General features: G+C 52.2%; 1 protein-coding gene across 9 annotated transcripts in view; it reads left to right on the top strand.

The window, feature by feature from the left end:
• Window positions 1-23,936, top strand: part of DAB2IP (DAB2 interacting protein) — a 186,364-nt gene that overhangs the window by 139,219 nt on the left and 23,209 nt on the right. For all 9 annotated transcript variants that reach the window (XM_086858334.1, XM_086858337.1, XM_086858338.1 and 6 more), the window contains 3 exons: window positions 8,496-8,649; window positions 13,799-13,897; window positions 16,035-16,589. In XM_086858334.1, coding sequence (XP_086714460.1) covers window positions 8,496-8,649; window positions 13,799-13,897; window positions 16,035-16,589 — 808 coding nt within the window. The remainder of the gene's footprint in view (window positions 1-8,495; window positions 8,650-13,798; window positions 13,898-16,034; window positions 16,590-23,936) is intronic.

Here is a 23,936-nt window from a genome sequence, read left to right on the forward strand (position 1 = left end):
TGGGTTCATACCTTCCTTCCAGAACATCCTAATAAAGTGTTTGAATGTGCAACAGAGACTGTTCCAGTGCTGGCCTGCAGAGAGAACCTGAATTCTCCCTCTCCCACTGCCTTGGGTCTGCTCCGCTCTCCACCCACTGCAGGTGCGAAGGCTCATTCCAAAGTTCAGGTTCTGCATTTTCGTGCCTTGCCAGGAAGATAAAAGGGTTGGTAAAACTGTAACTTGACCTTAGCATTTCACAGCAGCCACAGAGATAAGCTGCTGAAGGAAATACGGAGAGCAAAACACGGATGGCTCTGGGGAAGGGGAGCCCACAGGGCAGGAGCTCCGTGTGAGCACCCACGAGCAGGACTTGGGGGATCCAGGCTGCCAGGCGGGAATGGCTCTGGATTGCTGAGCAGCATCACAGCCTGGCAGGCACCGTATTTGTGCTCCACCACACAAAGGACCCCTGTGCTGCTGCTGCTGCTGCAGATTTGAGAAGGAGAAGATTGACTGAAGCTGCCTGTTATTATTTTTGGCTACTCCAGCAATGTATCAAAAACCTGATGCTGGGTTGATGCTGGTGCCCTACTTTATAGAAGCCCTGAAAAGCAGATCAAGGACAGCGAGCTTGTCTCTCTGCATGGCATCTGCCAGCAAAGGGTGAGAAAACTTCAAACTGCTGGTGGGGGGAATGGGGGAGGCAAAAATGAGGCAAAATGTGCTAAATCCAGAGCGGTGTTTGCAGATTTCAAGAGAAAGGGGGTCTGCACGTCCTCCACTAAGGAGGGAAGGTGGGACAGGCAGACACTGGGGTGTTCTGCTGCCAGAGTGGCTGATGAGCTGGTGCCATTGTCCCAGGGGCACCTTGGGGACCGGTTTGCTCTGGAAGGAAGAAGGGACCCCGCTGGCCTTAGGTGACTGCACTCCTTGTTAGCCAAGCGCAGCAGTAATGCTGCTTGATGTTTTCTGGATCCTTTGGCAGTGAGAGGGTCATGGCCACCTCTCTGGCTGAGGAGGAGAGAGGCACCTAGGGGAGGCTGTGTAGAGAGTTAGTGCTGGAACCGTGCAGAGAACCTGCGAATTTTGACTCGTTTGCCTGTGCCGTGCACGGTGGCACTGGCTGGAGGGATGGTCCGTCTGGGAATCCGGCTTGTGTGTCCCTGGAGGAGGCGAGACTTGTGCCCGTTGCCTCGGGCAGGACCTTTCCGTCTCCCACTCTGAGACCTGCTTCCTTCTCCTGTGCTCTGGGGGAACCCCGACTATTCCTGTCACCTGGGAATGTTCACCGCTGTTGGCGTTTGCCCCTCCAAAGCTGACCAGCGTTTGCAGCCCAGGTGCCGGCTTTCTCCGCTGATCCGGAGCTGCTCACATGAGCTGCAGGACCTGTGCTTTGCTGCAGACATGAACAGTAGCCTTTGAAAAGTGGAAGAGGAAGCAGCCATCAGTAAGAGGCAGGGGACAGTGCCATGTGGTGGTTTTCAATTTACTAGATAGTCCTACTTTGTTCTTGATGAGTAATGGAGGCATTTGAATACGCCAGGATGACAGCAGCAGTCTGGCTCTGGGAACGTGTCGGCGTGGGCTGGCTGAGGATGGTGGCAGTCGGGACAGTGGGACCATGCCGCGCAGCCTTCCCGTCTCCTCTCCGCTGCCTCACAGCTCCTTTGCCGCTCACCTGCTGCCCCGGGCCCCGCGTTCCGTGAGGCCGCCCTGTCCTGAGCCCCGCGCCCCCGGACCCCGCCGTGGAGCCCGGCCGGGAGCCCCCCGGTGAGCTCCGCGCCGATGCGGGCTCGCTCCGTGCGGGGTGCGGACCATGGCTCACGCAGGGGCCGCCGGCTGCTGCTGCAGGCGCTACTCCCTGCTGTGGATCGCGCTGCTGCAAAGGTCAGTGACTCGGCTCTCCGAAACGGGAAAGGAATGCGCTGCGCGGCCGAGGGCAGGGACGGGCGGGCGGCGCCGTCCCTCCCCTGCCGGTGCCGGGCCGGGGACAGCGGTGCCCGGGGCCGCCGCCGCACGACTCGGGCTCCCGGAGAGCTGCGCTTTACCCCGGTTTATCACAACAGAATGAGGGCGACAGGCGGGATGAGGCGAGGGGTGAGCAGCTCGGGGACCACGGGGCACGGGGCGCTGCTGGGCGGGAGGCGAGGGGGGACCCCCGGCCGCGGCGGAGAACGAGAAGCGCCCGCTGCCCCCCAAGCCGAGCCCGCGCTCCGGGGGCGGCGGGCCCGGGGCGCTCTGCCCAGCTACAGCGCAGCCAATGGGCCGCGGCGGGGCGGAGCGGCGGCGGGGCCGGCCCGGGGCGGGGGCCGGGGGCGGCGGGGCCGGGGGTCCCCGCCCGCGGCGGCGGCGGCGGGAGCGCGGCATGGCCCAGCCCGAGCGGGGCGGCGGCGAGGCGGCGGCGGCGCGGCGGGGCCCGGGCCCTGCGGGTGAGTGCGGGGCTGTGCGGCCGTGCCCGGCGTGCGCGGGCAGCGCCAACTCCGCGCCCCGACCGGCGGGTCCCGCACAGCGCCCGGGGCGGAGCGGCGGGGCCGGGGGCCGGGGCGGGCCGGGGGCGGCGGGCGCGCGGCGGGGCCGGGGCGCGGAGGCCGCCGCGCTGGAGGGACCGGCGCTGACAGCCGCTCCCGGCCCGCCCGGCCCGGCCCGGGGATGTGCGGCCGCGCTCCGTCCCTCGTTCCGTGCGTTCGCGGTTTGTTTCCATCCTGGGCGGCGTTTCATCATCCGTGGCCGGGCTCGGCAGCCGCGCTGTGGAGATGGGCCTTGAGGCTCCATTTCCGTGTGGTTGGTCCAGGAGGACACATCCTGCCTCGCCTTTGCCGCCCTGTCCAGATTTCGCCTCCAGACTGATGTTACGCAAAATTTAGGTGATAAAAATCAAACCCCTTATCCCCACCCTGCTCCCCCCGTGGAAGGTGTTGATTGTGGGGTGCAGCCGGGAGCACCCCGGGGTTTCTCCTGTGAGTGCTGGCAGGGAGCAGGAGGCTCTGGCTCGGTCCCTGTGTCCCGGTTCTGCTTCTGCTGCCAGGGACGTGCCCCGGGTGTTTGTTGAGGCCCTGCGGTCCCTGCTCGCTCCAGAGGCCGGTGCTGTGGGAATGACTTGTTCCCAGGGCTGTGCTGTGGCTCGAGCTCCAAATTGGCATGGGGGGATCTGTCACTGCTGTTTGCATCAGATGTTCCCAGATCTGGCATTATTTAGGCTGCTGTGATAAAAGGGTTTTTTTTAATATAACTGTTGATTTCTGTTGAAAATGTCGTGTTGATGCCGTTCTGCTTCTGGGAAAGAGGCTCCTTGGAAACATTTTTGATGATTGAAATTCAGGTGTATTTCTGATCACCTTTTGCATCCTGCTCCTGATGCCCTTTCCTTGCTTTTGCAGTTTCTCTCCTCTTGCACATCACAAATGCCATCGGTGTCCTTGCTGCTTGTCCTGTGCTGGGCCTGCAGGTTGCCCCTGACAGACTTTGCAGTGGCACGTTGTTAAACAAATACCCACGCTCAGGTGAATGTCACAGGTTAAAATCATCCTTCAGGTTTGCTCTGGCAAAAACAACATTTGGCATCTGGTATGAGCTGACAGAGTCCTTTTGAATGTAATTAATCCTGCTGCCGGTTGAAACTGAGAACAGTCTGAAAACAAGGGCAGGCATTAATAAGTTTAATTACATGTCCTTTGTGTTGCTCAGGGAAGGTGTTGCGTTAGTGAGAGCAGCCTGTAATGCCAGGTTCCCATCGTGAGTGTTCTGAGCAGAGTTTCCCAGGCAGAGCTCAGCAGCTGGAGTTCAGGGAACAGCAGGAGAAAGTTCAGGGCAGTAGAACATGGAGAAGGGTGTGCTGCTGCATGCTGAGACTTCATCCTCACGTCCTCCTCTACAGGGAAAAAAAAAATATATTCTTCATCTCCTGGAAGCCTGCGAGTTCTCTTGTGTGCTGTTGGTGGTGGTTATTCCCATAACATCGCTTTTATATTTATTTGTTACATTGAAGCAGGATGAGGCTCGGGGGAGGAAGGGATGAGAACTCCCAGCAGTGGTCGCGAGGTCAGCGGGAAGTGAGCCCCGGCGGGGGGGTCACACAGGCACTGCTGAGCCCTGGGGAGAGCTGCTGTGGAGGACAGTGGGAAGCAAATCCGAGCAGTCTGGGCTCTGCAGAGCATAGCCCCAGAGTGAACCAGCAGCAGTGAGGCTCAGGAGGGACAGTGGCACCGGGCAGAGCTCCTGGATGGAGCTGGCAGAGGATGGTGGGTGATTTGCTCCCATCTGCAACTGCTGAAAATCCTTCTCCCATCTGATGTCGCAAATCAATTTACTGGAGTTGTGCACTTTGTTCTCAGTCATAACAAACCCCTAATCCCCGGGCTGGAGACAGATTTAGATTCTGTCTGTGCTGCATGTGGATCTGCTGGGCTGTTCCACTGTGCTTGGGCAGGGAGGACCCCTGCAGCAGGAGAGTGCAAGGGAGGGGGTCAGGGCTGCCCTAAAGAACCTGCTCCCAGCTGGGCACAGAAAGGAACTGTCAGCCTCAAAATGCTGCACACAGGGAATCTTTCCTGGCCAGGAGACGTGTCACAGAGTCAAACATGTAATTTGGGAGATCAAATCCTTCTGACACTGGGGAAGCATGCACACTGCCAGCTCCACAGCTGGTGTCAATGGGACTTCTTCAGCTTAGGGCCTGGACTTCCTTCAGAATTCCCCAGTCCGCTCTTGCTCTCAGAGCAGAACAGTAGGAGGTTTAAGAAAGGCTCTTCATTTTTTCCCTCTGTGTTTCAGTGTTAGATTTTGTGTCTGCTCCATCCCTACACAGCCACCCACCAGGTTCTGTTTGTTTCTGTCTCTCAAAAATAATCAGGAACATTTTCATCATAAAACCACAGGAGCAGCAGCCGGGTGGTTTCAGGCAGGTGAGGCTCTGAAATGAGGACTGACAGAGTTGCCTCTTTGCAGCGCTGTTTGCTGCCTCCATTGCTCAAAACCCAGCCCTGGAGTTGGGTGAGCAGAGGATGGATTGCCTCTCCATGCTTGTTTTTACAAGTCTTCCCTGCAGTCCACGTGCTTCTGGTTGGATTTGGTGATACTCAAGTGGCTGTGGAGGGCACAGGCAGAGGGGCTGCATCTCTTCACATGGTAATGTTTTATGACTTTTATTATTTAGCACAACAATCCTCTCTGATTGCTCTCGGGCAGCAGAGCTCTTTCTTTAATAACCAGAGACTGGCTGCTGCTCCGCAGGACTCGCCGGGTCAGTGCCGGTAGCAGTAATGTTATTTCTCTTTAGAACTAATGTGGTCTTTTATGAGATTTTTTACTCCCCCCTTCATTTCAACTGAACTTTAGGCAAGTAAAAAGGGATTTAAAAAAGGCCCTTGGCAAAAAGAACTGAGTGTGCTGTTTGGAAAGAGGGTTCCCGCTGTGAGATGGCTCTGGGCAGCTGGCCGTTCCCAGCATATTAAAACAAAGGTGTAGGATTGGAATTAGATCAGCTGACGTAAACCAGGACAGGACCTGGAATACACAGCAAGTTACTGGAGCAAGAGATTGGATGGCCCCACAGGCAGCATCTTCACAGTGATGGTAGGGGGGATGAATGTGAACAAAGTACCTCTGTCGTGTTGGAAGTGTCAGCAAATGGTGTTCCAGGCACGCCTGGCTGTTTGGGATGGCTGATGGACAGCACAGGTCTGCAGGAATTCAGGTGTCCCTGTCGCTGTGGGTGCTGCTCTCAGGCTCAGGAAGGCAGCTTGTGGCCTTTCTCTTACTGCTGGTATGAGGAGAAGTTTGTGGGAGCAGCAACAGGGACTGACAAATGTTTTCCAGTCAATGGGCTCCTGCCACCGTCATGTCACCGAGGGACACGAGTGCTCTCTGCCCTGGAACAGGGATTAAAATGAAAGGACCATGTGCCCTTTGAAGGCAGGGGTGTGGAACAGAGATGGGACAGAGCCCTGGGAGGGAGCTCTGCTGCTCCTGCCCTGCCAGGGCTGCTCTGGCAGAGAGATCTTCATCCCTGCTGCTGAGATTTCCAACAGCTCTAATTAATGACATCTCCCCACTTAGCCCTTGATGCACAGACAGATGCTGGGTTTTTAGGGCTGGTTTGAGACCTGCAGCGCTCCCCCTGCACAGAGCAGCATCTGGTGAGAAACGTGGCTGCTGCTGACCTGGGCTGGATCCGAGAGGCTGCTCGGGAGTGAGAGACATCGTGGGAGCAGGTCCTGCTGAGGCAGGGACCTGATAAATAACCTCCCTAAAAACGTCCCGTTTGTTTTAGGATTCCCAGAGGCATTTGGCAGAGCATGGAGGGATATAAACACACATTTACTGAATCTGGTGAGAGCGTAATATGTCCTGAGAACCTCCCCCTTGGTCATCCTTGGAATTGCACATCTGCACTCCCACCCATGGCCATCCAGCTGCAGTAGTTTTAAATGAAAAATAGACTTGTTTTGTTTTAATTTTTACAAAAATTCTTAAGCCAGCATGAGGCGATGCAACTCAGTGATGTACTGAGTTGTGGGTTTATTTTATCAGTATTTATATTTGTCTACACAAGAATGCAAGTCTCAGCTTGGTTATTTACCTTTTCTAATTTCATCTGTAAAACATGGAAATAAGATTTACCAGAAATGCCTTGATTCTGGGCTTATCTGGGCTGGGTGAGGAGTCTGTACTGTCAGTTCTTGAGCTGCTGGATATTAGTTCTGCACTCAGCATCCAGAGGTAACTCGATCTGTCTGTCTGTATTAGAGTTAATTTACAGTAGCATTCAGAGGAAAAGGATAGGGACCCTTTTCTCTGAAAATAGTGTAAAATTACCAAAGTACTGGGAAATGACTGTGCTGGGTTCCTAAAGATCAATTTACTCACCATAGAGATGTGGGGTGAGTGGGCAGCTGAGAGAATGGCTAATGGCATGGAGAGCCTTTGCTGGGAACCCGGGGCTCCTGATGCAGCACAGGACTGTGCCAGCCCCAGCAGGGCTTTCAGAGCCTGAGGGCTGCGGGTGTCCCCTCAGAACCCCCGTGCTGGTGGCTCTTCTGCAGATGTTTCACTGGTGTCACCACAGCTGGTCCTGCCTGCTGCCTGCTAGGTGCAGGGAGATGTCCCGGAGCCCTCGGCAGCGTGTCCTAGGCTGGGTGGCCCTGGGGAGGAGGTGGCCCCGGCACTCAGAGCTCTCCATGGAGCAGCTCAGGCAGGGAATCAGCCACAGGCAGTTCCGTTATCACCTGGGGCTTCATGCATGGCCTGAATCTTAATGGCAAATCTAGAGAAGCACCTGTTTATCTGCTGCTGCCGTTTATCTGAGAATCTCCTTAGGCTGTTTTCTGGATCCAGCCTGGTGTGTGATTCACTGGAAGCGATGGATTTTGCATGCACTGTTGACATTTCTCTCTGCTTTGGTCAGCTTCATTCTGGAGAACAACAAAATCCAACGCACACATCAGAGCAAGCTGGGAGTATAGTGGGAGCATTGTTGTTTGGCTCATGAAAGACCATGCTGAGAATATCACAAACTCCCCTTATTGCTGTCCTTCCGTGCCTTTGGAGAAGGCGTCATGCTCCCTTTGTGGGCAGGGGCACTCAATCTCTTGGGGAGCCCCCAAAGTGCTTGCCAGAGGTTTTAAAGGTCAGAGTTACCGGGATGGGAGCTCTGGCATAGGAACATCTCACATGGTACAGGCTGTAGAGGAGGCAGCTGCTCCCTTTGCACTCAAGTTATTTTTTCCCTTGCCACTTTATGGGTTTGCTGTGTTTTCCCTGGGAGCACTCTTTCTTTTTCTTTTTTTTCCCCCTTGAGCTCTCTGGTTTTGCTTTAAGAGTTACTGCACCATTGATTGTATTGGCTGTCTCAAAAATGGTGCTCTGCTCACTGTCTGTGGGCTCCCTGCTGCTAAATGCTGCCAGTGGGACTCCAGAGCATTTAGATCAATCAATAGGGCTATCACAGCCTTATTTTCCACACTGTCCCCATCCCAGGGATGTGTGTGACAATCAGGGAGAGCACATGAGCCCAAGGGTTGTTGGTGACAGATCAGACGTGGGTGTTTCAGTGAGGTTCTGGCACCACCAGAGATCAGCACCAGGTGCTGCGGAGCCGGTGGTGCTGCTGAGACAGCAGCAAGTGCTGGGGCCAGCTGGCCTCCAGTGCACCTACACTGCTACATCCCACACCTGGGAAATCTCGTTTAGGAACCCCCCCACACACCTGGGAAGTCTCCCTCAGTAGTTGTGGTGGCCATTTAGAGTTTGATTTGGTTGTTCAGAGACCTCACAGTGTGCAAACCTCTAAAGAATTGACTCCTGACAGCATCAGAGTTGGGAAAAATTGTTTTACTGCTCATACCAGCTGTCATGGAACCTTTAGAAATTACAGGTGGGACCATGTAGCAGGCCCTGTTCTTCAGGGCACTTTGTTATCCCATGACAAAACATTCCCAGGAATATTGTGCAGTTGCTGCTAACAGATTTCTCTGGGAAGGAGAGCATCCACTGACACGGTTACGTTTTCCCTCCAGATCCCATCTAATGCCGAGGCTGAAAGAATCGCGCTCCCACGAGTCCTTGCTCAGTCCCAGTAGTGCTGTTGAGGCTCTGGATCTCAGTATGGAGGAGGAAGTGGTCATCAAACCTGTCCACAGTAGCATCCTGGGACAAGACTACTGCTTTGAGGTAAGGAACCGTTCTGGGGCTGTTCCTGCCGTGCTGGGGCCGCCTGGGGAGCCAGGTGTGGGCTGGCATCTGGGCTCTGGCTGTTACCAAACATTGCTGCTCAGAATTGCTACACAGAGAGCATTTCATAGGCAGAAAATTGCTCCCATCTTTCCAAGGAGGATCATATCCACACAATCAGAGCAATGAGCTCCTTGTAAGCGCTGTCGCAGCAGAGCTGCTGGCACAGGTGCTGCACTGCTTAGGGCTGTGTATCAGCAGAGCATAAATTTGTTTATGCTCCTACAGTTTATGTTCATACAGATATCAGGAAGTGCTAATCCCTACTCACTGTTCCCAAAGATATTACATGTGGTCACAGAGCCAGCCTGCTGCTGTCAGTGGGAGTGTGGAGGACTTTGTCTAGAAAACTGAAGCTTCCCTTGTTTGAGTAAATAGAAAAATCTGTGAGTATTTCAGATTACTTTGACATCTGTTATGGCATGTGGCAGGGTCTGTGCTAGCAGGAGGGAGTAGGACACGCACAACCCAGGCTGTAGCTGGGTAATTCAGTACAGGATATCTCGGGAATCATTTGTCCTGAATTGTGGATGGCAAAGTATTATTGCTTATGGCAGTGGCTGGGTACAGAACTGGGAAATGGTTTTCTTGCAGTAATAAGGTGGTGGATGTTTGTGTTTCTGTGAGGAGCAGGTAACACCTGTTTGTGCTTGGACACAGAGAAGCAGATAAATGGTGTAGCTGTGCTTGGATTGTGCTGTAGGGGTGATGGGACTGCAGGCTGTCCTTGGATGGGCTGTGTTGGATGAGAACACATGTCAGGGTTCAAGAGGAGTCAGACTGGAAAGATAAAGACATTTTTCTTTACTGAAATCAGCACATTTTGAAATAAGTGAGTTAAAAGATCTATTTCTTAAAATACAAGTGGGTAACATGAAAACAGTCTTACAAAAAAATAGCCTCAAATATAAACTCTCTAGTTGGTTGAGGTATAAATTTTGCAGTGCTATTCATTCTTTGTGGAATTGAGCAAGTGCAATGGGTCAGGAGGGGAACAGTTTTGTAAATTACATGTCCTCTATTACATTCCACTCAAGAAAGATAAAATGAAGCTAGATAGAAAATAAATGTGACATCCATAATATAAGAGTTGTTTACCAATTCTGGTCAGCCCACAAGAGGAGAGAAAGGGATATGAACAGAACTTGTAGAAAGTTGAGTGAGAGGGAAATTACACAAGCCATGCACTTGGAAGGAGGAAGAAAATTTTGGGGTTAAGCGAGTTGGATAAAGAGAAGTCACACTGTAAAAAAAAGAACGTGTTAATTGTTGTTCTGCAAACCCTGCAGAGGAGAGGAAGAATGCCAGGAAACAACAGGGACATTGATTTGTCACTGGTGGCTGCTCACCAACAAGCTCCAGCGGGAGGGACCGAGGTGAGAGCTAAATGGCATTTTGTGTCAATGCCTTGGTCTCATGTCTCCTGAGAGCCTCTTCCCAGCTGGGACTGAGCTCAGCACCGGGATGAGTTTGCAGATCTCCTGGGTCCCCTGTTGGGGGCCAGGCAGTGACTACAGCCCCCAGCACATGGGCATCACTGATGGACACAAAGGAGCTCAGGGAATGTCCTGGAAAAGCAGCCCTGACCAAGAAATGCTGGGTGAGAAAGCCCTGCCAGGGTCCCAGGGATGAGGGGAGCTGAGGTGTGCAGTGGATGGGGAAAGTGGTGCCTCATCCCTGCCCCCTGAGGCTGTCGTGGACCTGCTCCCTCGGGACATGTGTTGGGAACAGGCAGGGCTGCTGCCTCCAGCTGGGAAGTGAAGCTGTTGCTGGGCAGTGCCAGCCTTGCTCAATCCTTCACCTTCTGCCGGCCGTGGGGTGGCCGGGCAGGGACAGCCTCGGGAGCTGTTCCATCCCCAGCTGGCCCATGGCCATCAGTGCTCACCTGGCACTGCTCCTCCCCTGGAGGGGAACAGGCCAGGAGGGTCTGACACGGCTGCAGATGGAGCAGAGCGCTTCCAGAGGAACTGGCAGCACACCCAGACAGAGACAAAAGCGAGAGGTGCCAAAGCCATCTGCAGTGGAAAACAACCAAGTGGCTCGTTGGGAGGCAGCTGGTGGATGAAGGTGCAGGGAATTGTTCCTCCCTTTTATCTCCACCACCCTGCATTAAGACGTGCTCGGCCCAGCTCCCCTCAGCTCTGCCAGGGAGCTCAGTCAGTACCAGGGCAGGGCTTTTCCACAGGCTGCATTTGGCTTTTTCTCCTTACTTAGTTTTGTGAAACTTGCTTTTTTTCACTTGCTGAGTACTTGGCAGTCAGTATTTACTTGTTTCCTTCATTGATTTTTTTTTATTTTTTTTTAAAATTACTCAGCATCATCTTCTTTCTCCTTGCAAGACTCCTCAGTCAGCAAATCATCCCGTGCCTCTGCATGTGCTGTGTGTGCTAAATATACAGTGGGCATCTCAGCCAGTGCCAGAGGCTCAGAGCCCAGGCTCCCAGAGCCTGATCCTGGCCCTGGTTTTTGGGGGGTCCTGGGCCAGGCAGGGCCATTAGAGCTGAGGGGCTCTCTTAGGTCTTGGCAGAGCAAAGCCTTGTCCTGTGCCTGAGCTGTCCCAGGACACAGCTGAGGGAAAGACAAACTGTGGTTGCTCCAATACAGCTGAGCCTGTTGCCTCATCCTGGCCTTGCCTCAGCAAGGCAGAATTCCGTGGAGCTAAATTTAGCAGCACTAAATTCGATCCAGCTGTGCAAACGCTGGCCATTGCTCGAGCGGCCCTTTGGATGCCCTGAGCAGCTGCAGGGCCAGGGGTGCAGCTGAGCCCTGACTGCTCCTTGGAAAATCCTCTGGACACTGAGTGAAACCCCTCCAGTGCTCAGTTATCATCCCCTGCTACTCCATGCATGTCCCTTCGAGTGGAGCCACCCTGTACCTTAGGACTGTCTTAAATTAAAAGACAAGATTTTATATGAACAGATCACCCATCCAGGGACTGGGGATAATGAATAGGAAAAGTAACATTTCAGAAATTAATGAATTTTATTAATTGAGTTTATCCTGTACATTAAGAGTATTCCAGCATATCCAAAATCTTGATGAGACAAGAATATTCTCTTTATAAAGATAATTAGTATCTCATAAAGATGGTTAATGTCACATGATATTTAAGTCAGAACTCAAAGCTGGAATCTGATTGCAGATCTGGGGAAAATCACATTTTTGGTCACACATGGTGGATGTGATCTTCATCTCCCATCAGACCAAGACACACTTCATATCTGACACACGATTTTCCCCTTCTCTCACTTCAGTATGACAGTTACAGGGTTTTTTAGGTTTTGAAAGATTAATTTATAATTGGTTTAAAATTGAATAATTAATTTGGCCATGATAATGCCTGTGTTTACATAAGTGTGGCAAGAAAATAAAATGACAAATCTGTGTGCCAGCAGAAGTCCATGTGGGAAGGCTCAGGGATGGAGGTTAACAGGAGCAGCAGCAGAGAGATGGGGCAGGGGGGGTTTGTCACAGGAGATTTTGAAGAAGCTGGAAATACTCAGGAGTGTGAAGGGATGCTGGAAAGGTCACAGTGCTGTGCCTGCTAGTATGGAGTCTGTTCTTGGAGCTACAGGAGAGCTTGTGTTTTACAGGCAGAGTATAAAAGTGTGCAAGGACTGGGAGGGTGTCTGTCTGAAGGAAAAAGCCTCTGGAATATCAAGAGTCGGAAGATTATTTGCATTTTTATGTAAAGACAGAACAGGCTTCTTCTCATTCTGCCCTGGTCTGTGTTCAAAGGAAGGGATGGGTTCAACTTATCATTGAGGTTTGCTAATGACAAATCTTAGCGAGGGCCAGCTCTGCTGTAAGAACAGGTTGGGCTTCTGGGAGATACATGAAATTAAAGGAGATTGTGTCTCCCAGAAGCTGATAACCCAGTGCACAATGTGTAAACACAAACACTGGGGGATGATAAAGCACTCACAAATAACTCTGCAGGTTGAGACTGGCGGAAATGAAGCTCAGTGGGGAGTTATTTAAAGTACCAGCCAGGTCCATTCAGCCTCCCAGCAGAGCTGTACATGGTGAATATTGCTGGACAAAAGCAAGTGCAAAGGGCAGAGAGCTGGAGCCATTGGTGTTCCTGGTGCTCAGGACCAGCACGTGTGGAGGAGATGGCAGCTTGGGGGATGTCTGGGTGTGAGGAGCAGGGAGCCATTGGCTTTGATGCCAAGGAAGTTTGGTGTGGGGGCATAGGAGGGAAATTTGGTGCCTGTCATTCTGGGCTGCCAGACAGTGGTGCTTCCATGGGCTCATCAGGATTGAGTTTCTTTGGGATAGCAGGAATGTGATGAGGCATAAGGGGCACTTGCACCTCTGGAAATGTCCCTGCTGTGAGTGTGTTTCTTAAACCCTATGGCTACAAACTCCCAAAGGCCAGAGGAAGTCACACAAATACTGCAGAAAATCCCTTGGGATGAACCTGGAAGCATGAGAGGTGAGAGCAGGGCTCAGCAGCACTTCCAGCCATGTCCAGGGAAGCCCCCCTGCTTCTCCCCAGCAGGGTGTGAGTGCTGTGAGCTCTCAGGGCCCCGGCTGGGCCTTGAGCTGGTACCAGCTGTACCACAGCCAGGAGTGGGGTGTACACACCTGTCCCCATGATCCTCACAGCAAGGACTCCAGGAGCAGCAGGACACAAAGGGGAAAGGTGGGAAAGCAGCCTTTTCAAGCCCAACCTTCTGCTGGGAACAAGAAATGGGTTGTTACTCGCACAGGCTTTGGGCTGAGCCTGGAGGAATGCCAAGTATCCACTTGGAGTTCCAATTTATCTTTAGTTCATCTAAGGATTTGCTCTCTCTCAGTTGTGGAACTTGGTGGTTTAAAGCATCACATGCATGGGGCCCATTATCTAGTGTTTTCTGGTGTGGAAGAGGAGAAGTAATTGGAATTTGCTTCTATGATTATTTCTGTGACATACAGGGTTGTCCTGTTTTTCCGCCAGCCTTAGGGGCTGTTGCTTCATGCTTGGGTAAAGCTGTTTACTTAAAAAAAAATAAAATCCACTAGCATCTTCCCTAAGCCCCCATCTCCCCCCAACCACACTCTGTAGTGTGCTGGTCAAGATGTAATCCTGTTCCTTTCCCTGTAGGTGACGACTTCATCAGGAAGTAAGTGCTTCTCGTGTCGTTCGGCAGCAGAGCGAGATAAATGGATGGAGAACCTGCGGCGTGCCGTGCACCCCAACAAGGTAGTGGCTGTGAGGAATTGCCTCTGCTCTAGTTCAGTTCCTTGTTATTACATTTTATAGCCCAGTGCATGGGAGCAGCAGGGGACACATTGTCATTGGAGTGAGTGAGTGGAACTGCGGGTCAGCCTTTTTCCATATTGCTTTCTTCCACAATTATATTTACAGACAAGCGCCAATTATTCCTTCCCCTCTCTTCTCAGCACACGCTGCTTCAGCTCTTGCTAAGAATTGATCAGACCTGAAGAATCTTCAGTGTTGCTGTTACTGATGGTACTTGCCACTTCCATAGGACTTTCACCTCCCAAAAGCCGTGGGACAGATGTCAGGTAGCTGCCAGCAAAGTCACAAGGCTGAACAGTCTGAAGAGTTCACGTGTCAGCTCCTGACACAGAGTCTGCTTTAGTGATGGAGGAGCTCAGATGTCCATTTTCAGAGGCGACAGTGGAATGTAGCTTTCCCTTCTCCAGCTAGTTAAGGTGCAAAGTCATCTCCTGGGATTTACAGGAACAAATCCTTCTCTCCACTAGAACACAGGGACACCCAATATGCATTTTTATGGCCCACTAAGACTAAGTACATCCTAAAATAAAACATACAGCTGCTTCTTCCCCGCTGTGCTGGAGTTGGCAGCAAAGATTGGTCAGGATTAATGCAGGATTCCACAGCTGATGAGCTCAACCAGGTCTGCTGCTGCTGGTCAGAGAAGGTACAAATGATGGGAGTCTGTGAACTCCTCCTGGCTGTGCACACTAATTCTGTCCAGTCCTGGTGGGTTTTAAAGGGGTCCTCAGTCTCAGAATTTGTTGTTCCCATCACAAATGTCAGAATAAAAGGTTTTCTGTAATATCAGAATGTGAGCAGTGGAGGGTAGAAGTGGCCTTCTGCCTCTGCCAGCATGTTCCTCTAGTGGAGTTCAGAGGCTCCAGTGCATTCCAAGGGCTTTTCCTGGTGATCCTGACCTGAGAGGGCTGTGTAAAGTTTGTGCTTAGAATGAGAGAACTCCTGGGAATGTGAGTTTGGGCTGGGCATGTGGCTTCAAGGTGCAGTGTTGAGTGGAAATCCATTTGGAAGTGTTTCCGTCATCTCAAAACCTGCAGTAACTGATGGCAGAGTTTCCATCTTTGTTTGAGTTCATAGACAATAAACTCTCAGTATCTGACTTGATATTTCTGTCAGGAATTCAGTGCTCTTGTGTAGTTCCTGTGTGTACTTCCTGAACCTACAGTACCCCATTGTGGGCTTCCAGCAGAAATGTTCCTGCCCAGACTCCTGGGCTGAGCAGAGTAAACCATGGCTGCAGTTTCAGTGAGGGGTTTCCAAACAAAACAGGGTTTGCAGAATCCCAGCAGTGGTGCAGCTGCCAGTGCTTTATCTTTGGAGTCACTCCTGCAGCAAATACCCCTGGATGTTCTTCCAGGATGTCAGCATCACGAGGGAGCTCTGAAAGATCCACAGTATGCTTGGCTCTGTTATTGTTTAAAAGATATCCAAGGCAGATTTCTGTCTCTGAATTGTCATGATTCTCCCATGGGATGCCATCTCCCATGATTCCTCTCAGTGTTTAATTTGGGTGCCCTGGACTTCTGCCCTAAAACATGATGAGGTTTTTACAAACAGTTTTTTCCCTGCCATTGGTGGTGGCATTCCCATGTGGATGAGGTGATCCCTGAGTGTACATTCAGGTCCCTTTGTGTTGCTGTGTTACAGGAAATACCATGAACTCAATGCTGCTGTAAAGCAGCTCTACTGAAAAAAGAGGAGGCTGTGGGATACCTGTAACAGCTTCTGCTTTGTACAAACCATTCAGGACCAGTGAGGTTCTTTTGGATTCTTCAGAGGCCCTCTTGGCAGGGAATGGGAAATGGTACTTTTATGATTTGGATGGGGTTTATCTCCCTTGTTCCTTATATTAATTGGCACCAACAGACATGGAGAACACGATGATATTTTGGAAAATTAACATAAGTAGTGTTATTATGCAAATTCTTGAGAGCCAGTATTTCCTTAAAATAAAGTGTAATTAAGCCTCCGCTCATTTAGCACATCCGAAATAATTAATTCATATCTCCAATTTTGTTGTGCTTGGCTTTGCGGGGTTTTTTCATTGACCTTTTTTTCTTTGTGGGTTTTTTTTCAGGACAACAGCAGGAGGGTAGAGAATATGTTAAAGTTATGGATTATTGAAGCCAAGGACCTGCCAGCTAAGAAAAAGTACTTATGTGAATTATGCCTGGATGATGTTCTTTATGCACGAACTACCTGTAAATTGAAAACTGATAATGTGTTTTGGGGGGAGCACTTTGAATTTAATAACCTCCCATCGCTCAAAAACATTACTGTGCACTTATACAAAGAGACTGACAAGAAGAAGAAGAAGGACAAGACCAACTTCATTGGGCAGGTGAACATCCCCGTGAGCTCGGTGACGGGCCGGCAGTTCGTGGAGAAATGGTACCCAGTGGTGAGCCCCAACCCTGGCAAGGGCAAGTCCCCAGGGCCCATGATCCGCATCAAGTCCCGCTACCAGAGTATGAGCATCCTTCCCATGGAGATGTACAAGGAGTTTGCTGAGTACATCACCAACAATTACATGGTGCTGTGCTCGGTGCTGGAGCCCTCGCTGAGCGTGAAGAACAAGGAGGAGATGGCGTCAGCGCTGGTGCACATCCTGCAGAGCACGGGCAAGGCCAAGGTAGGACCCTCTGCCATCTGTAGTGTCCCCCCAGACACCATCAGGAGCAGGCTCTGGGGTTGGGTTGGGAAGGCTCCTCAGTTGGGCTTCGGGCCATCTTTAATATGCTCTGTTTTTCTTTTGATTGCAAACGAGTTGGTAGCACACACAGCACAAGTTGTTTAATTAGCAGAGAGGTTGGTGGGACCACGAGGCACCAACTGAGCCATTTCCCTTCATTTTCCTTCTGGAGGCTCAGGGGCCAGGCTCTTTCTGTATAAACACACAGTTGTGGAATTAATAAGAAGGCAGTTTTCCAGGATGGAATGTAACCAGTGCTGGCCTGAGTTGTGCAGCCTGTGTGTGCTGGGTGTTCCTGGGGAAGCCAGCAGGTTCTGTGCTCTGCTCCCTCTGCACTGAGCACTCTGCACTGTGGAAGCTGAACAGGAGTGAGCAGCCTCTCCAGGATTCCAGACCAAAGTGCCTGCAGGCATGCATGTCTCTGGATCAGCTCTTGGTCCTCAGGGTCTGTCCTACTGCTTTTGGAAGGAGAGCCAGGGGTGTGCCCATGGCAGTGCTCATTGGGGGTTGATGCCACCCACTTTCACATGGTGGAAGTTCATCCTTTGTGAAGCACTTTGAGCCTCCTTCCTGGCTGGGAATGCCCTGCCAGGCCAGGGAGAAGGAGTGTTACTCCTGGCTGTGATCTGTGAGGGAGCAGGCAGGGTGGGCAGGGCTGGAATGCCCTTCCTTGCTGAGGTCCCCAGCACACAGGGCAGGGAGTGACCTCTGCTGCAGAGCATCCTCTATCCCTGGCGGCCTGGCACAGCCACAGTGGGCAGTGCCCATCTCAGGGCTGCAGGAGTTAAAGCATCTCTGTTTTTCTCTGTTACCATCACCCTGCACTCTGCAGGGGAGAACTGGGCAAGGGCAAGATGTCCAAAGCTTTTGCAGTGCTGAGGAGACATGAGCTCTTCACCTGAGGGGCAATCACAAGGCTCCGTTCCTTGGCAGCTGCCACTGCTGCCAGGGCTCGTGGCTGGGCTCGTGGATTAGCTTTAGTTACCATCTGTCGGACAGAGAAGTGGCTTGGCCTCCTGATCTAGTTCAAGGCAGGCAAAGCTCACTGAGAGGATTGGGAGCCAGGGGCCTGCTGTTGCAGAGGCAGAGAAAATAGCTCCGTTAAAGCCTCCTGATCCCCGGAGCACAGGGGAGCATCGTGTCCATGTGGAATAACGCTGTGGCTCCACAAGGAGCTGTGCTTGGTGTCTCTGCTCCAGAGCAGTCAGGGCTCCAGAGCTGTCAGTCTGTGGTTCCTGGGCACAGCCCTGCCTTGTGCTGGCACCAGGGGCTCTGCTGCCCCTTGCTGTGGCTCCTGCAGCCCTAATGCCAGGGCCTTGTGGGAATAACATTGCCGTGAAAGACCCTGCCCAGGGCTTACACAGTTCTGGTGCAAAAGGCTTCAAGTGTCATCCCAGACTTAATCACCATGGATCGTGTGTGGGCATGGCTGAGAGTGGTTGTCACTGCTTTTTCCTCTGTCTCTCAGTACTGGAGAGGCTCCAGAGAGAGCAAGTGTGTTTCCAGACATGTGTCTGCATCAGTGCTTGAGATCCCAGAGGCTCTACACAGGGGACACAGCAAACAGTAAACAGACTTGATGACTTTTCCCCTAAAATGGAGCTTCTGCTTTTCCTGCCTGTCATTTGCCATCAGCATTAGCACAGGGTTTGGGGAGCTGTCAGAGCAACAGGAGTTATTGGAGCATGGGAACCAGGTGGTGCATCCTGGGCTGGACAAGCAGGGAGAGAGGAAAGCAGCAGAAAGAAAAATAATGAATAAAAGAAGAAAGCACCCCCTGAGCCCTGCCTGGGGGCTGTGGGTGCACCCCAGTGCCCCTCAGGAGAGCTCCCCATGGCTGCCCCACCACCCTGACCCCTGAGTGCAGGGACAGCAGGACAGGGACCCCCCTTCTGCTTCTCTGTGTCCCCTCATGACTCTTGGAAGCTTGCCCGGGCTAAAGGTGGGTTCCTCATCCTTGTGCATCACCAGGAGCCTTCCCAGTGAGCCCCTCAACATCTCCCCCTGCCCTGCAGCCATCGGCAATCACCGATTGATTTCTCTGATAGAAGGGGTTTTGTGGCTCTTGGCTGCTGTAGCTGAGCTAAAGCAGCAATTACTGTCGGACTGTGAAACAAGTGTCCAGTAGATTATCTTGAAGACTCGTTAGCAGCTAATTGCTGTTGTGCTGTTTCGGGCCCTGTTTTCCTGCAGTGATTTGCTGTAAATGCGGGGTAATCCCTTAATGAGGCCGGGATCGGGTCCTGTGTCTGCCCGGAGCTCCGGCCAGGAGAGGTGGCACGGGAGAGGTGCCACAGGAGAGGTTCGATGGTGCCATGTGTCAGACACAGCCAGGTCCCAGCCAGGGCCATCCTTACTCACAGACCCACCCCGAGGCACACCCTGTCAGCCAGGTGAGGTTACCTGGAGCTGCTAAAACCCAGAATCGCTCCTGCCAGGGGGACAGGACACCTGGGGCTGCAGGTGGGAGGGGAACAAGGGCTGTGGCAGAATTTTTTCCCTAAATCTCTGCTTCTTCCTGGGCTGTGTAGCTGTATCATAGCAGGTTAAAAGGTGGAGCATGAAAGCAGAGTCCCCTCTGGAGTCAAAGTCCGTGCTTCCCTTGATCTCTGTGTGGGAAAGGGTAGAACCTCATCCTGCTGTGCTGGGTTGGTTGGCACGCCTGGAGAGCCCTGAGCAGCTGCCAAGGCAGGGTGGAGGGGAGGGGAAGAAGGTTTTGATAAGGTTCTGAGTACAGGCACTCAGGGAGGGAGAGAGCCACCCCAGCCCACTGGAAAATCTGACAGACATCCAGTGCTCCATCAGCTCTCGGCACTCACAGATGTTCCCTGTCTCTTATGGCAAGAAAGGCTCAAAGAGGGATATTTGGTGGCTGAAACAGAGATGTGGTCCCTCAGCTCAGTCCTTCACTTGTTACCTGTTTTCACCTTCCTAGTGAGAGCACTGATGAAGTGTTTGTTTCCTGTAAGGATGTGGAGACGCCCGAAGGTTTTCACATGTTTTTGCAACCCACAGATAAAAGACACAAAGTCATAAAGCAGTTCTGCTGCCAGGGTTGGAGTTACCAGGAGTGCTCAGTCCTGCCTTCCAGGGCTTGGTGTGGCCCCTGTGATGTGGTTGTAGAGAGGTGGCTGCATCCTTCCCAAAGGACTTCTGATGCTTCCAGAATATTTCCCATGCTTAGATTTGTTTCAGGGCTGTCTTAGAGCCCCAGAGCTCAGTTCATGACCATAAATATACAAAAAAACTTCTCTTGTCCAGAGCGCTGGTAGATCAAACCTAGCATTAGACAAAGCTCTAACTAACCAGCTGCTCACTGGAAATAAATATTTATGGTGTTGGGAATGGAGTGAAGAATAAACATGTGTCCCTGTTTGTTTGTGCTGTGAAGATGTGCCTCAGCTGAGCAGATGTAGCTGCTCCCCCCGTGTGGATCTGCTGGAACCCCACGTTCCAGTGGCACAGCCAGGGCTGGGTCAGGGCTCTGGCCCTGCAGACATCACACAGGGCTGAGAAGTGACTGCTGGGCTCAGGCAGGCACAGGGACGTGAGAGGTGATGTATCCCTCAGGTTTGCTGATTTCCCTGAGCAAGGTGATGGACACAGATTCCTGTGAGTTAACTCTCACATTGCCTTCACCACCTTTTCCCAAGGAGAATTAGAAAAGGCCAGAAGTGCCATGGATGAGTTCCAGGGTTCCAAGGAGGGAACATCACTCTATTTCCTGGCAGAGGAATGTCTGAGCAGATCCTCAGAGGATCTGTGTGATGGAAGAGCCGAGAACTTGGGGCTGGGGTTCTTGGCTTCACAGCATCTGTCCAGGACCCAGCTGCTGCCCCTCTGCCGCTCTCCTTTCCCTGCTCCGCAGCCTCCTGTGTCACAGTTCCCCCTCCGTGGGTGTGTCCCAATGCTCCTCCACCCCAAACCCACAGCCCTACCCACCACTGGTGTTTTCACCTTTGCATAAGGGCCCAGCTGGACTCTGAGCCAGTCTTTGAAATAAGCAATAATCTTATTACCTTTATCAATTCAATCCTCTTAAGGTTAAGTCAATCCTATTAATCAGGCTTGTGATTTGGAGAACCTTATTATTTCAAAGTCAATCTGCCCATCAGTCGGTTCGGATACCAGGAACGATCAGCTCCAGCCCAGAGGGTGTGTGACCACCACGGGGAGCGCGGGGCTCCCTGGCACCCCACGTGCTCCAGCTCTGGACATGTCCGAGAGAGGCTGGACCTTCCTGGGATGGCAAAGTGCAGAATCCTTCCTGGGGTTGGACAGGACAGGTCCTACAAGACTTGTGTTGCTTGTCGGTTCTTTGGAAGCGCCCCTGCTCGCACCACAGCCCTGCAGGCACCCAGCTGGCTTCATCCTTCTGCCCTCCGGGCTTGGGAGCCGGAGGGTTGGGCACTGCCAGTGCCACCCCTCGGGACTGGGGCTGCCAGCTCCTGCCTGCACTGGGAGGAGCTGCCTTGGAATAGCACAGGCTGGTTTATGTGCAAAGTGGAGACCACTGCAGCCTTGTGCTGTCATGCTCCAAATTTATTTATTTATGAATTGCTCTTCTTTATCAGCATATGTGCAGTGACTGGGGTCGCACAGGTTCAGATCCATCCAGTCTGAAGCAAAAAGCCTTAAAATAAACATGGGAACAAGCCTGAAGAACACTGCCACAGCCCTTAATTTTGACTGTAGACCTCTTCCTTCCCCTCTCGACTCAGATGTAATGAAATAAAGCATCTTATTTTCTTCCATTGCCAGGGGCCCTAACTGAAAACAACCCCCTGCTGATCTCTGCTGCTCAGAAACAGGGAGTTTTATTGGCTTTAGTTATTGCATTTTATTCAGGACCTTGTATGTGGGTGAGTGAGGCCCCCGGAGGGATTCCACAAGTATTTGCATTCCATTTGTGTCTTCTGAGTGCTGGCTGCTGGAGTACTTAAGGCAGAGACAGCAGAAGTGTGATCCAAAGCCAATGTGGCTTTTTGGTGTGGAGGGAAGGGAAGCAGTGAAGGTCTGGCCGATGGTCCTGGGACAGAAGGGGCAGGATGTCGTGGGCAGTGACCCGTGGCCGAAGCGCCGTTCCCGCGGCTCACGGAGCTGCTGAGCAGTGCCTGCAGAGGAACTCGCCCAAGGACGGTACCTGGGGGAATTCTGACCCCTGACACATCCCAGGGCCAGGTGCTACAGCCCAGCTGGATGGCTCTGCAGCCCAGGCCTGCAGGGACAGGGAGAATCCTGACCCCTGGGATGCTGCTGGGCGTCCTGGCTCTCCCCTCTCCCTGCTCACTTGCAAGGCCAGATTCTGTGGTGTTACTCCTCAGCTTTGGGTGCTGTGCCATAATGGAATTCTCTGGGACTTCAGCAGCTTTCCTTTCCACTTCAGAGACAAGAAGTTCTTTTCCCAGCTGTTGAGCTGCAGATGCTCCATAGGGAATAATAACAGCAGCAGAGATTTCCAGGGGATCTTTTCTGGCTTTGTGTTGAGTCCTGCCATGGAATCTTGCCTCATTCTAAATTCTAGTGAATTCTGTAGATCAGCCCAAGTCACCCAAATTCACATTAACTCTGGCTCCCACTTGGCCCTGGGTTTCCAGGACTCAGCAGCCAGTGCTCAGCTGACAAGAGGGGGAAAAGCAAACACTCAGCTAAGAGATGCTGTAAAACTCAGTGTTCCTGAGATAATTAGTATGTTGGGAAAGTGACAGGAAAGAGAATCAAGCAAAGCCAAGGTCAGCGGCTGCTAATTAAGAATCAGCACCTTGTGTCAGCCTGAGCGGTGGCTTGGAATTGAAACGTACCCTGGGAGAGCCCCGGGAAGATAAAGGTGATAGAGTTACCCAGATAGCAGCTAACGGGATTTGAGCAGGGTTTAAAGTTTCATTCCAGCTTGGCTGATAAAAAGGGCAAAATGAGAGAAAATAGCAGAGGGAGGCGCGTGCTTTGCTTCCAGGAGGGATTTTTGCCTCTGCAGCTGCCAGAGCATTGCAGACGTAGCAGGATTTGAGGAAGGGCATCTTCTGGCTAAAGAAATAATGGAAGTGACTTTTTTTTTTTAGCCCAAAGCTCCTCCTCTGGCATTTTTGGAGGATCTTGGGGGAAGGTCAAGGCAGTGTGTTGGTCTGGATCAGGCTGTTGTGGGAAGGTGGGAGCAGTGGATCATTGGGTACTGCAGGGATGTCACCTCCCATCCTTCTGTGCTCTTACACAGGGATGTACCTGCCTGCCCCGGGGCTTGCCTTTGCCTGGGACAGGAGCACGGTGATGGAGGGTCTGTGGATTAAATTATTGTGTCTCTTGGGTTCAGGGAAAGCTGTTTGTTGAACCTTGATTAAACTTTCAATGCAGAGATGTCCATGTGAAAAATGAAATGGAGCAAGTAGTTTCTGGTGCAAAGCTCCCATCCAGCCACTGGTGGGGGGTGGGACCTGATGTCCCCTCTCCCAGGTGTGGGTTGGAGCAGGCTGGACCATGGCAGCTCTGCTGTGCTTGGGGACATCAGGGACAGGACCTGGGGCACTGTGTGGCAGCTTGGGGTACTCCTGTTGCCTCTGCCAGGAACAGGCTGTGACCATCAGGGGAAATGAAGAATTTCTTAGTGGAAGGTTATTACTAAGAAGATTATGTTGTTTTAATGGAAAGGAGTTTAAGAAGGTGCCCTTGGTTGTGGAGATGAATGAATGCATGTGTCATCATCTCTCTGTCTCCTCCATGGGAGGCAGTCAGAGGGTTAATGTGGGTGATTTGCACAGTGCCAGTGGCCTCCTTCCATTGTCACTCAGGTGAGTGGTGACACCTCAGCACCTGGTGCAGCGAGGAGGAGCCAGGCAGAGCTGCTCTGTCCATTAGCAGTGCAGAGCACATGTATCAGCAGTAGCAGGTGCCTGGCATTCCTCCTGGATCAGGCCTGGCTGCAGCACACTCAGATCAGCAGCGTGCACAGGAGCTCCTGACCCCCTGCTCAGTGAATGCTGTGGCTGAAGCAGACCCGGAGTTCACACTAAAATGTTGTTTTTCCTCTGGAATTTGCAGTTGTGGCCAGACTGATGCAGGGGCAGCTGTCAGGGGCTGCTCCTGCTCACCCCTTCCATTGCTCTGCAGCACAGGGGGTTATCACATTCCATGGATTTGGTTGTGTGCACATCAGACCAAGAATGTGCCCAAAATTGGCGCTGTCAGTGCTGTTTATCTCCATGTGTAGGGAGGAAATGGGAAATTTGAGTATCTCAGTGCATATCAGAGGCTTGTGTCTCAGCCATTAACTGGGCACAGCTCGTGACATCGGAG

The sequence above is a fragment of the Cyanistes caeruleus genome, chromosome 20 (genome assembly GCF_971803275.1).
Source record: "Cyanistes caeruleus chromosome 20, bCyaCae1.hap1.1, whole genome shotgun sequence".
NCBI classification, from domain to species: domain Eukaryota; kingdom Metazoa; phylum Chordata; class Aves; order Passeriformes; family Paridae; genus Cyanistes; species Cyanistes caeruleus.